The following is a 13,254-nucleotide window of genomic DNA, read 5'->3' as shown; positions in this document are numbered from 1 at the left end:
ATATCTCTCTTGTGTGTTTCTTGATCTTCATGATGTGGAAAAGAGGGCTTAATACAAATGCACAACACATTTTGTATTTTCTTCTTTTAATAAAGAGTGTTGACAACCAAGTGCACAAATGAAATGCCTTTAAGAAACAAAAGAAGACATCTAGTCTTGCAATTGCTGCAGAAATGTGTGAAAACAAAGTTAGGAGAAATACAGGATGTAACGTAGATGTAGTTAAAAATTTTCAGTCTCACTAACATAATGAATTCCACAAAACAGCTGCATGAAGTCTCAATCAGAAAAAGCTGAAATAAATCATGTTTGACAAGGGAAATCAGCGCAACAGGTAGAGAGAGACGCTTCACTCTGATCGATACTGCATGTCATTAAAAAAATCATGCAAAAAAAGCAAGCAGTATTGATTTGATGTCTGACTATTCTATGTATATTTTTAGGTGACAGCCCCGGAGATATCTTAATCTTGGCTCGAGATGTTCAAATGCCAAGATTCATTTCTCACTGCTCCCTTTGGAATGATGTTATTATGGTTGGGGAGATGACAGTTGTATCAATTATGCATTAGGTGAGGGCGTAAGGAAGGTATGCAAATCAAGTACACCCTGTGGATATTAGTGAAATAAATGAGAATGCTCCTCTCAAATTAATTAGTTCCAATGCAGNCTATCTATCTATCTATCTATCTATCTATCTATCTATCTATCTATCTATCTATCTATCTATCTATCTATCTATCTATCTATCTATCTATCTATGAACATTGTGTGAATATATCGTAATGCAATTCTGAGTTTTAGCAAAGGATAAATGATCTTGTTAAATGTCCTCTTCCATGTCTTCTTACCTCCATATCCCACTCTTTTCTAAGTCCTTTCTCTCTTTGTTTCAGAATCTTTGCTGTAATCTTTTTTTTTTCTTCCCTTTCCTCCTGGCTCTCTTGATTCACATCCTTGCATCAACAGCTCCACCATCTGGTCAAAAGATGTTGCTTTCAAATTGTAGACACCGCTTTCACCACTTCTGAGAGCATGTTTGCAGGCAGCATAACGAGAACCCCACTTTTTTTTTAAAGGTCTATCAGTTTTAGAACTGGAGGCAATTTAATTGTCCTCGTGTGTTGGGTATGGTAGCGGCCACCATAGTGGTATGAAGGGAGAGAATGCATGACAACACTGCAATCAATCAACAAACTTGGTGGAAAATAGAAGAACTTAAGATGATACCTTCTTCAGTTCTGCGGCAGCTTGACTTGTTCTTAAGCTCACCCCTTTCAATTAATTACCTCTGAATTCAGATCAGAACGTGTATTTCGAGATCTTTCCAATAGGAGGCAGAGCTCAGCTATTAAGCTCTTTTCTTTTTTTTTCCCATTTATAAATTACATTTTAAAACGCTCATTAAAATATGACACCGTGAAGTCTTCAAATTATGTGAACCTTTGTACATCTGTAAGTTTTGTCGTTTATTAAGCCCTGAAAAACTTGCTTTTGACTCTCTTCCGAAAAAACTTTATTTATACTGTACCTATAAACGTACACATCGTGTAAAGTACAGTTGTGTACATATAAAACATAATTATTTAATTTTATTTGTATTTATTTTATAAATACGGTCCAATAAACGCACTTTAACTTCCGGGTATTTATTTATTTATTTATTCAAGCTCCTACTTTTTGCCACCAGAGGGCAGTGTTGTTACTGTGCTAAACGCAAAGACGGAAAACGACGTGGCAGCCATACAGGTCACTTCCTGTGTTTGGCGTAGTGTTGACATCCGCCTCCCACTGTTATTCCTTACGTGTGCCAAACCGAAGTATCTTTTAAGTGATTTATCCAGCAGCGAGTGGGAGGTAAAGAGGCTTTCAGCGAACATGCGGAGGGGGCTGCAGGAACTAAGCAGCCGGGCAGGAGAGACGATGGCTGGGCTGATGTTGGTCCTTTTTGGAGGACTATTGGGAGTCTGCTGCGGCGTCTCTGCAAACAGAGGGGGGTATCCCTCATTTACTGATGAGATTCCTTTTAAAATAACCTGGCCGGGTGCTGAATTCAGACTGGTAGGCTTCCTGCTTGCTTTATAGAGCATTGTTTTTTAAAACTCTAAGAACCTGATCATACACGAACGTTACTAGTTTAGGTTGGAAGCAGCCCTAAGCTACAACGTTAAGGTCCTCTTTTTGTATCCCAAACGTTATTGTGATTCTTTTTTTTTTTCTTCCTCCGTTTTGCAGCCAACTTCAGGTTCACTTTACAGTGAAGATGACTTCGTCATCATGACAACAACTGAAAAGGAGAAGTACAAATGTTTGTTGCCTTCACTGGCAAATGGGGAAGAGGTGAGCAATACATTGGTTCAACTTCAGGGTGTAAACCCTTCATCTTTTTATATTTAATCATCGGAAGAAACGCTTCCTTACTTCATTAGATAAATTAATTAACCCCCCATGTGGCACAAAGTATTTAATTGTGGAAGTCTTGCTGATCTTAAGACACCTTTAGAAGCATATAGTTTTTCATTTTGTCCACCAAACCAATCTGATAGCAATTCTGTGACTTATTTGATCACACACACATTAAGTACTACAGAGTGAAGTTTCAATACTTATTCTTCCACTATGGTTGAAAGTAATAAAAAGAAACAACTTTTACAAAGTGAAAGATGATGATCTAAAAAGCATGGGGGGGGAAAAAGCTGAAATCTACAGATCCATCATAGTGAAAGTTTTATTTTCAAGTATTCAGTTTAAATTATTTACATTAGGACAAATATAGATGAAATAGCGGAGTTGAAAGTTAGATACTAATAGTACAGCTAAAATTGCATTATATTAAGGCACAAAAGATCTGTGTAGCTGCATTAATTTTGCACCAATATAACAGAAACCTTTTAATGATTTGATGTCTCACTCTTTAAAGTGCTGCTGTGTTGCTTGTCTAATTTGATCGTTGGTGTCTCAGGATGATGATAAGGGGTACGGTGGTCCCAGTCCAGGAGAACTTCTGGAGCCGCTGTTCAAACAAAGCAGCTGCTCCTACAGGGTGAGACATGAAATTGAAACTGTCTTCAGTTAGAGTTCATGCAACGTTAGCAGACCATGACGGAAAATAATCTTTTTGGGGGGGTTTTAGGGAAGGAGTCTTTGATAAATGTAAGCCTCTTGATTTTTAATGCAACCTTGTAGATTGAGTCTTACTGGACATATGAAGTGTGCCACGGGAAGCATGTCAGGCAGTATCATGAAGAGAAGGAGACGGGGCAGGTGAGTGGGTTGAGAGATCAACAATCAGATGACATGAATAGGAAGCCAGCATGTTGATCCTAAAATTATAATGTGTGCTTCCACAGAAGATCAGTGTTCAGGAGTATTACCTGGGGAATATGGAACAGAGGAGTCAGTCAGCTGATACAGGTGGGGTATATTGTGACTTCACATCTCGATTTCTGTTATTTGATTTCTGAAATGAGCTAAGACTCATTTTTGACTTGAGTACGAGTTGTGACTAACCTTTTTTTTTTCCTTTTTTTTATTTTAGATCAAGATGAAGAGAAAGAAAATGCTAAAACAGCTTCACAAATAGAAGTAAGTAGTATACTTACTTCTGCTCCCTCCCTGCCCTGGCCTTCCCTGCTTGCTCTGTTTTTCTCCTGTCTTATTCTCTATTTTTGGAGCCTTTTTCTGCACATCTTTCAAATCTAAAAATTATGGAGCTGGTCAACCGGTCTCTCAATGCAATTGATCAAATATTCACAACGAGAAGACTGGGCACAGGAGAGCCCTCTTGTCCTGCGGGGACACACCTGGCGGGATACACCCTGGATTTATTCATGATAACAGGATTTCTGCTGTTTGAAACTTGCAGATACCTGGCTTATCGACAAATTTGTGATGGACTTGGCCGAACTAGCGAACACTCAGACTGTTGGTGTGGACAGTCTGAGTGTCCACACCAACAGTTGGATGCGAGTCTTGCTGAGACTCGCAGCCCAGCTGAGGACTCTAAAACTCACTAACCGGATGGAATCGATCTTGGAGAAGTTGCTAGTTTCGGCTCAGTGGAACAACCAAACTAATTTGGATAATTGGGAACTGAGATGTATCGGAGAGACTTTAGGGAAGATTGAAATTTATAATGTACCCGAACTAAGACATTCTGTATCTGAATTGGTTTTTCCCGTGTTGCCTTGGAAGGGCTGCATATTTCCAATCTCCTTGAAACATAATGCTCCTTCCCACCTCACCCCCTCCTGTTATCCATGCAGCTGTGGAGCTGAGCACTCCCAAGGCCATCATGCCTTGATAACAACATCTTATCTCACTTCTGCCGGGAGGCTGAGCAACATGGTTTTTCATGGTCCCGAGATGTCACCGCCTTCACTCATGTCTTTGTTTTGCCCTTTGTTTTGTCTGAATGTTGCCATGTGCCCTGATGTGTCCTTTCCTCTTTTTTTATTTTTTAACCTGTTAGAAACTGTGGAGTACTCACTATTTAATCCATAAAAGGATTATTTTAGTTTATTAGTAATATCAGAAACTGTGCACTATTTAGATGAATATTATACATACCAGAAAATGACTTAGACTTACAATTAGAATTACTATGAACTTAGAATCCAGAACAGGAACAGTCACCACTTAGTTACTTTTATACTGCTTCTTGTTAGAAACTGTGACTGCTCACTTTTAATCCAGAAAAGGATTTAGAACAAACTTAGAACTTGGCTCATTTTTTTTTTAGAAACTGTGGAGTATTCACTACCTAGACCAATACAACATTTCTTAGATTCATCCTTAGATCACTATCATTATTTAGAGACTGTGGAGTACTCACTTCTAACCCAGAAAAGGAATTAGATAAGTCACTCTTTAGCTTATTTTTTCAGAAATTGGAGAGTACCCACTATCTAGATGCAGAGACCAGAAGCCCAGAGGACACTTTTGGATCTAGACTTCTTTTCAGACTCCAGTTCTTCCAACCCAGAAATGGAATTAGACCAGAGCATACTTAGCAACCCTGAACAGGAGCACTTAGTTTACATACTTTACATTAGATTATTTTTCTTCTTTTGCTCTTCCCTCTGGTTTGTTATTTTTGTTTGTATTTCCTTTTATTTCCTGTAAAGCACTTTGTATTGCCTTGTTGCAGAAAATGTGCTATATAAATAAAATTACCTTACCTTACTTTACCTTATACTGAAACTAAATTGCCATTCAGATTTTTGTTCACATCTGTTACTTCCATTTTATTTTAAATTTGCTGTGTAGGTGCCCACTAAAAACATCGAAGGTCAGCTGACTCCATACTACTCAGTGGAAATGGGATACGGGACTCCGTGTACGTTGAAGCAGAACCTGCCACGCTCCACCTCCGTGTTGTACGTCTGCCATCCAGAAGCCAAACATGAGATTCTCTCCATCGCCGAGGTTACCACCTGTGAATATGAGGTCGTGGTGTTGACACCTCTGCTGTGCGCACACCCAAAATACAGGTAGGACTCTAAAGAAGTATTTTAGAAGAACTTCATGTTGTGTTTCTCTGGAATGAAATCGTTTCCTAACTCGATGCATGTTCCTTAGATTCAAATCCTCCCCAGTGAATGCCATCTTCTGCCAGGCTCTGGAGGGCTCCCCCCTGCAGCCCCAGAGGCTCACACAGTTAGATAAAGAGCAAGAGGAGCTGCTTAAACCACCTTTCAGCACCAATGCGGACATCAGAGAGGTGAGCGAATCGACGAGAAGTAAAATAAAAACAACGCCCCCTGTTCACAGAGTTTAATCAAGTTTTGTCTTTGTCACAGGAGGGAGTGTCACTGGTTAGAGAGGAAGCTTTCACCTCCACTCACAAACCCATGACTGTTGGGGGGCAGGTTCAGGTCACGGTGGGAACGACACACATCTCTCGTTTGACAGACGACCAGCTGATCAAGGAGTTTCTCAGTGGCTTGTATTGTCTGCAAGGGGTGAGACGTGTTTTCATTTAACACGTAAAGATCATTTCTCAAACTACTCTGTAACTTATGAACTACTCTGTAACTTATGATCATCTTTGTGTGTGTTTCAGGGTGTGGGCTGGTGGAAATATGAATTCTGTTATGGAAAACATGTCCATCAGTACCATGAGGTAAGATGACTTGAATCAAAACTGAAGGCTCAAAGTTAGCTATCTTCAGGATCAATGACATGTTTAAAAAAGAAGTTACAGGAAGGACAGGGATGCTTATTAGAATCAAATGATATTATACAGCATTTGAGACATATTTATGATTCATTCAATCACAGAGTTAGTGTAAGTATAATCAGATAACAGGAAGGCTGAATATGTTACAGCAAAGTTGTTTTATTCTTTTAATTTATCAGCTGGATTTAGACTAAGAAGGCACCAATCAGTCAGCCAGGGTGGCTATGGGGATGAAGAACAATATCCTTCATCCATCCATTTTCTTACATCCTTACATCCCTAGTGGGATCAGGATGGGTGCTGGTGCCTACCGCCAGCGAGACATTTCAGGCGAGAGGAGGAGTACGCCGGCTTATTGTCCTTGAAGGACAAAAAAATTACATTTTTCAAAATCACAAAACAGGAAATCAATCTTAGCTTGATCAATGCATTTGTATTTCAAAGGTTTCAACAGTCAGTTTGCCAACCTTTTTTTTTTTTTTTTTTTTCCAAGAAATTTGAAGGTTCTTCTCCTCTCAAGTCAGTTTTTTTTGTCAGATGTATTGTAAATCTGTGTTTCAGGACAAAGAACAAGGGAAGAACATCGTCGTGGTGGGGAATTGGAATGCAGAGGAGCACGTTGAGTGGGCGAAGAAGAACGTTGCCCGATCCTACCAGCTCAAAGAAGATGGGGCACAGAAAGTCAAGTAGGCAATTTTGATTTCCTCTAAGAACCAGAATTCAAATTACTGTGATTTGAGTGTAAACCTTTTTCCTTCCCCCCTACCCCCCACTTTTCTTTGCACCATCATAGAGTAGTTTCCCACTTTTATGGACACGGGGATTTATGTGATCTAACAGGAAAGCCCAGGCAGGTCGTCGTAAAGCTCAAGTGAGTCAGTAATCTATAGGAGGAACGAGAGTAACATCCCTTTGAATCAACATAAGTCACCTAATATGTTAATATTTGAATTAATTCATAATTTGTCTCTGACAGATGTAAAGAATCTGAGTCTCCCCATGCTGTCACAGTCTACATGATGGAGCCTCAGACTTGTCAATATGTGCTTGGGGTAGGTTCGGTTGCTATATTGAGAACATAATTGGTAACGTGTTTTATATAAGTGACAGTAACTTGTGGGTCTTAACAAAACACAAGGTGAGTAAGTAGATTGGCTAGTATCTCGATGACAAGTGATGTAGCATGTTTGTACTCTCCTGGTTGCTATGTGGGTCATTATGATCCCCATCAATAGGATTATCCTTAACCCTCTGGTTTGCCGGAGTTGTCTTTTTTTTTTTCCCTTCAGAAGTTTCAAGGCTGACTGAAATATCTAAAAGGCATCTGTGAAATGATGGAGATTTAGTGCAATACTTCCCAAAGTTCTGGTCATAAAACCACAAGGGTGGGGTGTAAAGATCCTTTATAGTACTAAACTGATAAAAAGGAAAACAGTAATTTAAACTGCAAATGTAGAATGCATTGTTACTAGTGGGTAGCACTTCTAAAACAGAAAATTTAAATACCTTGATTTGACTTAAGATTTCCAAAAAGCTGTTAATCTGTCTGTTAATATTAAGCAATTTTCTTTCAGCACAATTAATGGTGGCTAAGTAATGCATTTGCTAGGTTAGTGACGGTTGCACAGTACTTTGTGTAACTTTTGAATTCACTGTATGATGTTCCCGAACAATTGATATATATTACTAAATGGTAAACAAACTAGAAAAGAGAGGCTGGAGTGTCTGGACTTGGAAAAAAAATTCCAGCTAACCTTTTATTCAGAGCTTGCAATAAAAACCAATGTTTTTGATCTTACAGTTTATGGATATCGCATTTTTGGTCGCTAAAAATGGTTGGGAATATCCTATAAATGGGAGTACAAGTTTTAATATGCTAAGTTTGCTAAGCTACATCATCACTCAGATTGACATCTAATTTTTTTTAATTATCCTCTGCTTAGGTCGAGTCCCCCGTCATATGCAGAATTCTCGACACAGCTGATGAGCACGGACTTCTGTCCATCCCCGGTTAAGCTGAAAATATCCGGCGACGGTGTTGAGGCATGGAGAACGACAGGACTTTTGTTAAACAGGGGCCTGTTTGGTGAAAGAAGAAACTTTGGATGTTGTACTAAAGGCCAAAACTGTGGTTGAACCTGATTGTAAAGCTGGACTCCATGTTGCCCAGGAGCCCCGGCCCAGCACAGACGCGGCCCGCGATGTGACTTAAACTGACTTTTATTGAGTGAGAAGGGGCTCATGCTTCACCAAAGGGCAGTGGATTTAATGCCTGGACTCCATATCTGTGCTTCTCTTCAGAGTTGATTAATTGAAAACAAGATTTGATGAGTCAGGGGATTTCTTTTTTTTTTTTAATCATTCAGGGGAATCAACTCAGCTCATGGTGGTTTTATTTTCTCTACTGTGCATTTCAGAGTGTGTTTGAGTGAGATTTTAAACTGAATGGTTACTTGTGCTTGCAGATTAAAAAAAAAATGGAAGTTTGGGATCCTTTTGCAGCTGGAAGAGTGAGTGTGTTGCCAATTTACAGAATGAGTGTAAATTATGCATGAGAGTGTGATGTGCATAAGCAGCAAAAGTTTGAATGAAACATTTGAAGAATGTACAGAATGTATATTGGTTCAAAGATATTCTGTGGTTTTATAAAAAATGTACACTGGGGAATCTTATTGCTGCTGTATGAAAGGGCATAAACCTATGCATTTGATGCAGAAAATAAAATGACATGGGAGTTCATTGGTTGAGTTTAATTACTTCACGGGGATATCACCTTATCAAACAGATTACTCATTAATGATAATACATCAAAGTTGTGTAGCTCATTTTTAGGATCCTCAATCACGCTTTATAAAGGAAGGAAACGCATGCCAGATCAGAACACACATCAGGTTTAATTTATGGAAAATTTGGTTCTCATGGCAAATAACAGACCACTAGAGGGTGCTGGTATTCTGTGAATTGTAATATTTACTTATGAAACTACTTTATTGTGATCTTTGGGGGCACATCAGAAAGGATTTTTTTAAACATTGCTGTCTAGTGGTTAACTATATTAACAGTGTAACTTGTCATTACTGTCTTACAAAAGTATCAAGAAATCCACAGAAATAAGTAAAGGGCCATCTTTTCAAAACCTGGTTAGAATCATGAGTGACATATTTAAATAAAAAGGGTATTTTAAAAATAAAATCATGCCACAGATCCAAAGCACTTGCTGACCATTTATTGGGTTAAAAAGTCTGAGGTTCACACATACATTTTCTTAAGAAGCGAAAAGTTCATCAAGGTGCAAAAACATGCCACTGACAGTTGTGTGGGCTTGTGCAGGGTATTTTGGTAGCCTGGCATTGCAGCAGTCCAACTCGCTGCTGTGCTTGGCAATAATTGAAATAAAACCTTTAGATTTGTGGGTTAACGGCACATGCGTGCACAACATTTCCGTGAAACTGCGTCTATGAGAGCAAAACAAAAAAAAAGGATCAACACTTCCTAATAAAGTGTTTTCTTCTTTACTGTGTCAGGGGCAAAGCTTATAATTTTGACAAACTGCAGAGGAGAATAAAGTTACTGATTCCAATGCATTAAAAGAGCCATGTTGTCTTTAGATTCCCATTGGACTTAAAGCCATAGTGAAACTGCCCAAAAAAGTTCTGTGGTCAAACTGAAGGAATGGGAATCTGGTGTGCTGAGGTGCTGTCGAAGTCTTGCAGTGCATCTTGGTGAGTGTGGTAGTGCATGGCTACATAAGACTTGACAAAAGCAAATGTCTGAGAGCTGATAGGATGCAGGCTGGTAGGGGAACTGGGTCCTGCAGAGGGACTGCTGTTGTAAATGCTGTAGTACGGCTCAATACGGGTATTCATTGGAGTAGAAGTGCTTGGGAGGCGAGGTTTCCGCACCCCTGTGGCCCTTGGGCTACTATCGCAATCTCTAGAGCGACTGGGCCCACAAGCCTGGTCCACTAGCTTCCTGGGTGGCTTTGGCGAAAGCACATAAGCTGAGTTGGTTTCATGATGGGAAGATTTATTGCGATTGACTTCCAGGCTGCCCTTCCCCATTGCATGGAGGCGAGTCTTTTGCTTGCAACAGAGAATACCCAGTGCGGCCCACTGAATGCAGCAGAGCACGCGGCGGCGAAGGCCTGCACTATTGCGCGAGTACACAAATGGGTTGATGCCCGACTTGAGGAAAATGAGCACAAAACCACACAGTTCAAACTGGTAATGTGTAAAGTTGCTTTTTGGCGACAAAACGTCCTGCGCCAGTGAAACTCCCATCGGCAGGCAGCAAAGCAGGACAGAGAACACAATAACCACGCAGGTGACAACTGCCTTTGAGTCTTTGGCTGTGGCTAAGTTGACAGAAGAAACTATCTGACAGCAGGTGGCTCCTTGGGCTGCTCCTGGGACTATAGGTTGGCTGATCCGGTTTGCATATGCATGTGTCTGTACATTTTGCAGTTTGTTGTAAGTCTGGTTGCGATACAAAGGAGGGCCTTGAACAGCACACTGCATGTTCTCAAAGCCCGCTGCAATGAGAGGTGCAGGCTGAGGTGGACATGTGGCATCTACACTGATAATCGGACATTTCCTTACTTGTGCATTTTTTCTTAGTGTCTTAGCAATCATGAGATAGGACACAGACACCACAGCGACGCAAAATGCAAAGTCTGCCAGGTAAACGTACAGCACAACCCTGGCTTGTCCACTTCCTAGTCCAAAGTGTGGCAAGCAAGGCCCATCTCTGCGAGGGTACGCCCGCATGGTCAAGAGAGCAGCCATGGTGAAGCTGGATGTCCACAGGAGAGCGGTGAGGGCTAGTGTGCAGAGGAACGAGGCGGTGCGGTTAGGATGCTGCCCCAAAACCATGCGAAGTCTGTGCAGGGCAATCACTGCCACCGTCTCCAGGGACATGATGATGAACCCCGAGCTGGTCAGGTGGAAGGCGAAGCAGAAGCTCTTTGACACACCATCAGCTCCGCCGGCGTCCAGAAATAGCACCAGTGCAAACATGGGAGCCGTCACGCAGCAAATGAACAGGTCACAGAAGGACAGGTTGAGGATCATAAAGTCAAAGTTGGTGCGGAACTTGCGAAAGGCCGGTTCGAAAAAAGACAGGAACACCACAAGGTTGCCATATGAGCCCATAAAAAAGATGAAGATGAGGAGCAGGGAGCAAAAGGTCAAGGTGGCAGTGTGGATCACGGCCCAACCTGAAGGTGTCTGTATACCTCCGGAGCCATTGAAGCTCTGTTGTCTTGGCACATCCACCAGGTCTGATGGTGAAAGTGTGTTGTTCATTGTATTGTTGGATGCTTACATGGATTCCACTGTCATCAGATTCAGCAATATTCCTCTACATCGAAGGAGAACATGATGATCTCAGTATCTGAGTCCTTCATTATTCCTTTAAAAAAAAAAAAGATACAAAGGAACAAATAGTTATTGCTATATGTTGCTGCCTTACAACCCATTTTAGAATTATAAAGCCTTCATAAAGGCTTACTGGTCTGTTTGTTCCACAGATTATAATGCATGACTGGTTTTGAGCAATTATGAGCTATTTAAGAACCCCACACCCTCCACAGTCTGCAGTAATCCAAATAATACATGCACATCACCGTTTTCCTAACGGATGCCAATTATACCCCGTTTAATCGCTTAAAAATATCTGCAAAGAGAATAACCTGTAATCGATCGCGGGTCCGTCATCCTCATCTGATTACAGCTTTTCTTCCCTTTAAAGCAGTAAGTGTGGCATCGTTGCTTAGAAGAAAGAATAAAAAAAAAATGTCCTCAGCAGCAGCAGCAGCAGCAACTCATGCACAGTACAGCAGCGTGCTGGCAAAGAAATGCAGAAATCTAAGTAAAAAGAACAAGAGCGTTTATGGTCGGCGGCAGACTATGGTCGGCGGCAGACTCGTTTTTCTCAGCGAGAGGTGCATCAATCCATTCTCTCACAGGCACGACAGCCGCTGGACGTGCGTTGAAAAATGAGTATGAAGTCACCGTCTACGTGTCTGGGCATGAGCATAACCACTGCATCCAAGAGGTCCGTCTTAAAAACGAACTACTCCTTACTCAAAATCCAAAAAGGTGAGAACAACCAGTGAGGGCATATTATTAAAGGGGAAAAAACGCACGTAGTCCCTGTTATGGATATGTAAGAAAAATGATCGCCCACACCAACCTATCTATTTTGAAGACAAGAATATTTATTTCTACTCTTGACGCAAAATGCTTCATAGTGCCAGATATATTTGGCTTTCATACATTTAATAATCTGCTCTTACGATGATTGGAAGGCATCGCGTGCATTGCTATAAATTACAGCATCATCATAAAGTTAATTTATGTCTCTGCTACTATAATAGGCAAGCTAAATAATATTGTGTTACTGAAATAGTGATGAGTTTAACTGCTAATAAAAATAGGGTATAAATTATATAAAGAAAGCAGCCGTTAACACAGTGCTAAGTGCAGAAATATTAACAGAAAGTTGAGTAGAAGGAAAAAATGGAGGCATATCAAGGTTACAAATGTAGCTACAATTGCAGCCTTGATTTTTTTTTTAATTAGACTTTAAGTAAAACAGAAATTTCAACAAATTTGCAAAAGTACTATGGTCTAATGTTGTTGCAAAATTTAAATATTGTCCATCCTCACCAATAACTTACAATTTCCAAGTTGTAAGTTGGAAATATTAACAAATAGACCCCCAGAGGCCAGAAACGTCAGAGGTCTGTTACAACCGTAAAATATAATAAATGGCTTTAATTAAATGTGATAGTCTTGGCGAAAAATTGGTTATTGGTACTATAAAACCTGTTGATGAACATGTTAGGAGTTTGAAAGTAGAAAATACTAAGGAAAAATATTAGCATTTAACAGTAGGTAACCTGGTCATTTGGCAAATCTCACTGGATTTTTAAATGAGAAACTAGGAGTCGATCTGAATTGTTGTAAACGGCAATCTTACGAATTAATAGTACTTATTCCTGGCTATTGGTCTTCTCTTTGAGTTTTCCAGTGAGGCAAAGATAAATGTGCTTGAACACCTCATCTGTCTTAA

At 40.3% G+C, this 13,254-nt stretch overlaps 2 protein-coding genes across 2 annotated transcripts; one reads left to right on the top strand and one right to left on the bottom strand.

Moving 5' to 3' along the window:
- Positions 1-1,729: 1,729 nt before the first annotated feature.
- erlec1 (endoplasmic reticulum lectin 1) lies at positions 1,730-8,919 on the top strand. Its single transcript, XM_007546200.2, has 14 exons — positions 1,730-2,060; positions 2,235-2,339; positions 2,962-3,042; positions 3,186-3,263; positions 3,350-3,413; positions 3,538-3,584; positions 5,268-5,491; positions 5,580-5,721; positions 5,801-5,962; positions 6,064-6,123; positions 6,742-6,866; positions 6,974-7,051; positions 7,157-7,232; positions 8,124-8,919. Exons 1-14 carry the CDS (start codon positions 1,878-1,880, stop codon positions 8,193-8,195), a joined length of 1,497 nt encoding a protein of 498 aa, XP_007546262.1. The 5' UTR covers positions 1,730-1,877; the 3' UTR covers positions 8,196-8,919.
- gpr75 (G protein-coupled receptor 75) lies at positions 8,539-12,512 on the bottom strand. Its single transcript, XM_007546199.2, has 2 exons — positions 11,870-12,512; positions 8,539-11,589 (listed from the first exon to the last, which is right to left on the bottom strand). Exon 2 carries the CDS (start codon positions 11,481-11,483, stop codon positions 9,840-9,842), a length of 1,644 nt encoding a protein of 547 aa, XP_007546261.1. The 5' UTR covers positions 11,484-11,589; positions 11,870-12,512; the 3' UTR covers positions 8,539-9,839.
- Between the last annotated feature and the right edge of the window lie 742 nt (positions 12,513-13,254).

This window comes from Poecilia formosa, unplaced genomic scaffold (assembly GCF_000485575.1).
Source record: "Poecilia formosa unplaced genomic scaffold, Poecilia_formosa-5.1.2 Scaffold15, whole genome shotgun sequence".
NCBI classification, from domain to species: domain Eukaryota; kingdom Metazoa; phylum Chordata; class Actinopteri; order Cyprinodontiformes; family Poeciliidae; genus Poecilia; species Poecilia formosa.
This window is presented reverse-complemented; position numbering and strand designations above follow the sequence as displayed.

Excerpts from the sequence above, each read along its gene's own strand:
- erlec1 (XM_007546200.2), top strand. The coding sequence starts at position 1,878 with ATGCGGAGGGGGCTGCAGGAACTAAGCAGCCGGGCAGGAGAGACGATG. Across the intron at positions 3,414-3,537 it reads GAGTCAGTCAGCTGATACAG|ATCAAGATGAAGAGAAAGAA; the intron begins GTGGGGTATATT and ends TTTTTATTTTAG. Across the intron at positions 5,963-6,063 it reads GCTTGTATTGTCTGCAAGGG|GGTGTGGGCTGGTGGAAATA; the intron begins GTGAGACGTGTT and ends TGTGTGTTTCAG.
- gpr75 (XM_007546199.2), bottom strand. The coding sequence starts at position 11,483 with ATGAACAACACACTTTCACCATCAGACCTGGTGGATGTGCCAAGACAA.